At 45.9% G+C, this 6,000-nt stretch overlaps 1 protein-coding gene and 1 non-coding gene across 2 annotated transcripts in view; both read left to right on the top strand.

Annotated features, from left to right (window-relative positions):
• Window positions 1-6,000, top strand: part of CUNH2orf92 (chromosome unknown C2orf92 homolog) — a 42,977-nt gene that overhangs the window by 3,056 nt on the left and 33,921 nt on the right. Inside the window, exons 3-4 of the mRNA XM_031367205.1 lie at window positions 3,432-3,518; window positions 5,354-5,437. Of these exons, the coding sequence (XP_031223065.1) occupies window positions 3,432-3,518; window positions 5,354-5,437 (171 nt within the window). The remainder of the gene's footprint in view (window positions 1-3,431; window positions 3,519-5,353; window positions 5,438-6,000) is intronic.
• LOC116089596 lies at window positions 2,990-3,114 on the top strand. The gene has a single exon (XR_004118380.1). It is a non-coding gene; the product is annotated as a small nucleolar RNA SNORA61 (small nucleolar RNA).

Below are 6,000 nucleotides of genomic sequence, written 5' to 3' on the forward strand. Positions count from 1 at the left end.
CTGAAGGTCCTGAGTTCAAATTCGAGCAACCACATGGTGGCTCACAACCATTCGTAATGAGATCTGATGCCCTCTTCTGGTGTTTTAGAAGACAGCTTCAGTGTACTTATGTATAATAATAAATAAATCTCTAAAACAATTAAAGATATATAATTAAAACAAAATAAAGATGTGCATCACCAGACCCAAAAAGTTAATCTGGGTGACTCCAGGCTGAGAATTGCTGATCCTCTACAAGTCAGGGAAGCAGAGGTGGAGGGAGCTGTTCTGACTCACACAGTGGTCTGCAGAGGAAGCACTGGATGACAGAGACACACACCTTCTGCAGACCGGAGGCTCTTCATGCTGTCTGTGGGCAGCCCTTCTTGGCAGGATCCGCTTCTTCCTCCTGAGCCTTCCTCTTCCTCTGCTGAGCCTTGGGTTGGTGTCCTGTCTGCTTGGACACCAGATTTTTCCTTCTCTCTTTAACCCAACCCTGGCTTTACTGTTCTTTATGGACATGTTACATACTGTTTGCTAATGTGATACAAGAAGTGGTTTCCTCTGTTAAAGCATCTCCGGTGAAAGCCAGTTGCTTTGAGATCATCTGGTCCTTCTCTGATGTTTGTGTCTCTATGCAGAATGGATGCTGCAGCTCCAGGCATTGCATCCGGACATCCTGCTTTCCAGATAGGGGAGTGCAAGCTCAGCATTTGAAATTTTAAAAATTAAAAAAATTTTTTTTTTATCCAAGCTGAGCGTGGTGGCACACATCTTTAAAACCAGTTCTTAGAAAGCAGAGGGAGGCTGATTGTGTGTTCTGGGCCAGCCTGGTCTATAAAGACCAACTAAGGATATATAGTGAAGCCCTGTGTCAACTACCCTCCAAAATATATAAACTTAATAAAATTTTCTATCTAGAGAAGTAATACTCTTCCCGGGTCTCAATTATCTTTTGAGGACCTCTGTGTGTTGTGTGGCCTCAGTTTATCTACCAGGGAGGGTGGGAAAGGAAGTCTCTTTGAAGGTGTAGATGTTTGCACTCTTTGAAGCTTCAACCACAGGCTAGATGCAGAAGTAGGTGACAGCAGCTTGGGATGGAAAAGCAGAGACTCTCTGGGCAGAAAGCCTGTTTTTCTGTGAATGACACCTTTGTTTCTCGTGTGGTACACTCCTTTTCCATCCTGACCCCTGTAGTCTGCAGAGCAGAGAGCTGATGTGCCCCCAAGCTGCTCTGTGCTTGCTATTCTAAGATTGGCAGTGAGGTGTTTAGCTCTGGGCACAGTGTTCTTGCTCATCCTATGTGCAGTGGCTTACAGACACTGTTAGACTCAGTTTTCACAAAAGTCCTGAGTTAAAAGCTTCCCCATCCTACTGGTGAGGGTACCAAAGATCCAAGAGGTAAAGCTCTTTGCTCGAGATCATGTCCTAGCTGGGATTTGATTTTGTACCTATTGGCCCCCAAATCACAGTGAACTTCATAGTGTCAAATAAGGGAAAAGGATAACAGCATAGATTGTTGGTTCACGAAGAGGGTTGGCATGTAATTGCATTCAGGGATGAGATTCATTAGGAGAAAAGGCTGCCAGACCACAACAGAGCCTGGATTCAGGAGAGTGTTAGAGAGGAATAGCACAGCACATTAAATCTAGCATAACAGGGCCTTAGGAGTAGAGGTGTCACCATTAAAACCCCAGGGTTCAGTAAGAGTGTGTGTTAGTTCCTTTTTTAATTGCTGTGATAAACACAGGGTCCTACTTAGGGAGGAAAAGGGCTCATTTTGGCTATGGCTCCTGAGGGATAGATGAATAATGGCAGAAAGGGCATAGCATTAGGAATAGGAATGTGCACGCACATTCACACATGCACATGCAGACAAGTACACACATGTGCACACACAAGACACTCCCACATGCACATGCACACCCCCCACACACGTGTGCACACACACGCACATACAGGCACACACACTTGCACCCGATTGAACAGAAAATGGGATGAGGTTTCAACTGATCAAAATCTGTTCCCAGCGATATACTTCCTCTACCAAGGCTGTACCTCCTAACGGTCCTATAATCTCCCCCAAAGGGCACCACTGAGGACCAAATGTTGACACACAAGTCCATGCTCACTTAAACCACCCCAGAGTGATAGCTTAAAATAAGAGAAAGATAGACATCACGACAGGGTCGGGGGAGGCCCAGAGGAGAGTCTTTGGAGAAATCCCTCCCATAATGGAATCGGCTTTTCACATCACTTCACATAGGTGTGGGTATGAATGCGCACGCATGTGTATGCACGTGCACGTTCGTGTGCACAGTAGGCATCCCACCAAAGTCATTTAGTCTGCTCTAGCCTACACCTCAGAAGTGTGGAAGAGGCAGGTATTGGGTGGGACTATTCACTAGGTGCTGTAAAAACCATACACAGCATGTGACAGACAGCTTAACTCTTTATCCCAGGGCAGAGCTGGAGAGGGTGGGGTTTGAGGGGATTGGCAAGGTGTGACTTGTTTCTTCAGCCTGTGGGCTTTGGTCTCAGAGTAGCTACTAGCATCTTAAGGGAACAGGCCCTTGACCTAATACTGGGAGAGGCGAGTGAAGAAAGGATGAGAGTCTTAGAGACATAAGGAGGACATTTTGCTTGTGTGTGTGGCAGCTTGGGAACGAACTCAGAGGCAGGCCAGAATGACTCCAGGAACTAGACCAATAATTCTCAACCCTTCCTAATGACACTTTAATGTAGTTCCTCACATTGTGGTGACACTCCCCACCCCAACCATGAAATTACTCTCATTGCTACTTCATAACTGTATGAATCATAATGCAGGGGCTAGAGAGATGACTCAACAGTTAAGAGCACTGGCTGCTCTTCCTGAGTTCAAATCCCAGCAACCACATGGTGGCTCACAACCATCTGTAATGGGATCTGGTGCCCTCTTCTGGTGTGTCTGAAGACAGCTACAGTGTACTTATACACATAAAATAAATAAATCTTAAAAGAATGAGTCACCCTCCGGTTTCCCTTTCCCATCCGGATCTAGACACTGGTCTTGGTGGTCGTTAAGGAGGGAGAACACCCTGAGGCTGGCTTCATGGTGGTGCAGGCTGCTGCAGAGCAGCAGGCCAAACATGCTTGGGCTGAAAAAAAAAAAATCATAATGCAACTATGCATTTTCTAATGGTTGTAGGTGGCCCCTATGAAAAGGTTGTTGGACCCCAGAGGGGTCGTGACCCACAGGTTGAGAAACCGAGATGTCAGAACTGTGGCGTCGTCTGCCCGGGATATCTGGTGCAATCATGATTCTGTAGTTATGGTGGAATCTTAGAGCAGAGTATCTGCTGAGCTTGACTTCTCCTTCCTTTACCCATCCATGCACGTGCTAGGTAGGTACAGGACAAGATAGACCACGCTTATACCTGGTGCTAACAATCTCGTGTGCTTTTCTTCAGATGAGATTGTGCTGCAGGTGTATCCCAGCAATCTAGATGGTGCACAAACAGCTGGCAGACTGATCACGGGGAGAGACGTGAATGAAAGCAAGTATATGCCAATGGGTTCAACGTGCTCAACGTGCACATGTGCATACAGGCTGTGTGGTAGCAGGTGTGCTGTCCTGTGACTTGGGCAGCCTTGAAACCGGCTATCGGTGGGGTGCTGCCAAGCCGAGATGCAGAGAAAGAGGATGGGGGACCCTCATTGTAAACTTCATCATTTATGGAGCCTGTGATTAAAGTTTGACTGTGCCTGTTTCATCTGGGGAGGTGGGAGGTGGGAGGGTCCCTGTTGTGCAGGGTCAGGCAGCTTCTGCCACTACAGATGTTGTCCATAGGGCGGGATCGCTGTTCCTGGTAACAAGCGTGGCGTAGGGTTAAGAACCTTCTTCTCACTCACCCTTTATAGTCTATTGCCCAGGAGTTGCTAGTCTTGGGCTGCACAGAGTCTTCTCACATACTTCTCACCCCCTCCTGCCTCTTCCTTTGTAAACTATTTGCCTGGGGCTGCACAGCTGATTTCTCCATTCATACCCGTTCTCAAGAGCTTAGGTGAAGACATCTGGCCACTAGGCACAAACCAGAGCAGCATACAACACCCCATGCCCGTGAGCCCTAAATCATGCGAATAGCAGAGAAGGCAGTCTCCATTAAGAAATATTGAGAGCGGGCCATTACTTAGCAAAATAAAGTGGAAATACGTGCTGTGCTGAAAAATTATACTGTAAGTAAAGCAGTTTTGTAACTAACGATCCTGCCAATGCATTTCATAGGCCACTCAATAAAGGCACGTGCATGAACACTTTTGTTGCATAGTCTTTTTAGCTTGCTCTGTGGCAAGTTTTATTCTGTCCCTTTAGTTGATACAATAGGGCATGTTTTCAGCGAAGTGCTTAAGGATTAGATGTATTCTGTTCTAATGACTCCCTCACGTCTCATTAATAGAGAACTGTGCCTTTGTCATTTTGATTTTTATTGGCTCAAAGCAGCCCTGCTTGCATCTTTTGGCACCCACCACCCAGGCCCTTCTACCAGTTTTATTCTTGAGTTAGAGCCCATGTGTGTACACACACATCAGTCAGTGGCTTGTGCCTATTGTCTACAAAGAAACCATGGGAAATGGCCTCTGCCAGGCCATGTCCTGGAGCTTCAGGCTCTGTTTAAAATATTTCCATATACATTTGTTTGTTTTGTGTGTAGCGCATGCATTTGCTATGTTGTGTTTACAGAAGTCTGGAGTTGATCCTCTCCTTCCACCATGTGGGTCGCAGGGATTGAACTCATCAGGCTTGGCCAGAAGTGCCCTGACCTGCTGATCCACCTTGTAGGCCCAAACTTTAGACACTTGCAGATACTTCATAGATGCCCTGTGCCACTCAGATGGAGAGAGCATGGGGTCACAGTGATGGTTACCTCACCACTTTGCAGAATCAACTTTGCGTGGGCCTCTGGGCTTGCCTGTGTGGGATTATCTTGATTTCATCAATTGATGTGGGTGAGACCATTTTCTGGGCTTGGCATCCTGGCCTGTATGAGGTGGAGAAACCGAGTGCCAGTATACAAAGCATGCATATATCTCTTGTTGCTTGCTGAGCATGGATGTGATGTCACCAACCAACATCCTGCTCCTGCCTCCGTGTCTTCTACACTGTAATAGACTATATCCTTTTGGAAGCACCAAGCCAAGATAAATCTTTTTTCCCTAAAGTTGCTTTAAGAATAAAAAAAAAAAAAAGAGTAATTTTTTTCACCGCAATGAGAAGGAGACTAAGACACCAGTTGTTCCTATGGAAGTACCTTGCAGAGGAGTGGGGCTTTAGAGAGATGAAGTGTAGATTTGAGGAGAGATTTAACCACAGCTTAAGTTTGTTTTCCCACAGCCTATCTCTACCATAATGGCATCAGCGATTCTGAGTTTGTATCAAGTTCACATAAACGAGATGAATACTTGGCTAACATATTTGGTAAGTCATCTCCTTCTGTGAAAGCTTTAGGTCATATTTGAAGAAGTCTCCTGCTTGTCCTTGTCTCTGAGGTAAGTCCTTGGCTGTCTCTGAGGTAAGTCCTTGGCTGTCTTTGAGGTAACTCCTTGGCTGTCTTTGAGGTAACTCCTTGGCTGTCTCTGAGGTAACTTGTTCTGTTCCTTCAAAGGGAAGTTAAGGATGTTGTTTTATGACTAGAATCTGTTCCTCTAAATATTGGAGTCCTGAGAAAATAAGCAGAAAGTACAATACAAACCCCAAGAGAGGACTCTGCTTCTTTAAGCAGTTGAGAATAGTCTGGGTGACTGGAACAGGCTGACCTGCCTAAATGCTCACACCCTAGGGTGTGTGGGAAGACCTTTGCTTTAGGACTTCTGACAGCTCTCCAGAGCTGCCTCATCATTCTCTCTGAAACTCTTACTCAGTTTTTGAGAAAGGTGAAGATCCAGATGTAACTTGACAGGGTTGGAGAGCTCCAGGGATCTGTTCCTTTGCCAGAATATCAGCAGAGCTGGCAAGAACTGTCTTTTTCTTTCTTTTCTTTT

This window comes from Mastomys coucha, unplaced genomic scaffold, assembly GCF_008632895.1.
Source record: "Mastomys coucha isolate ucsf_1 unplaced genomic scaffold, UCSF_Mcou_1 pScaffold14, whole genome shotgun sequence".
NCBI classification, from domain to species: domain Eukaryota; kingdom Metazoa; phylum Chordata; class Mammalia; order Rodentia; family Muridae; genus Mastomys; species Mastomys coucha.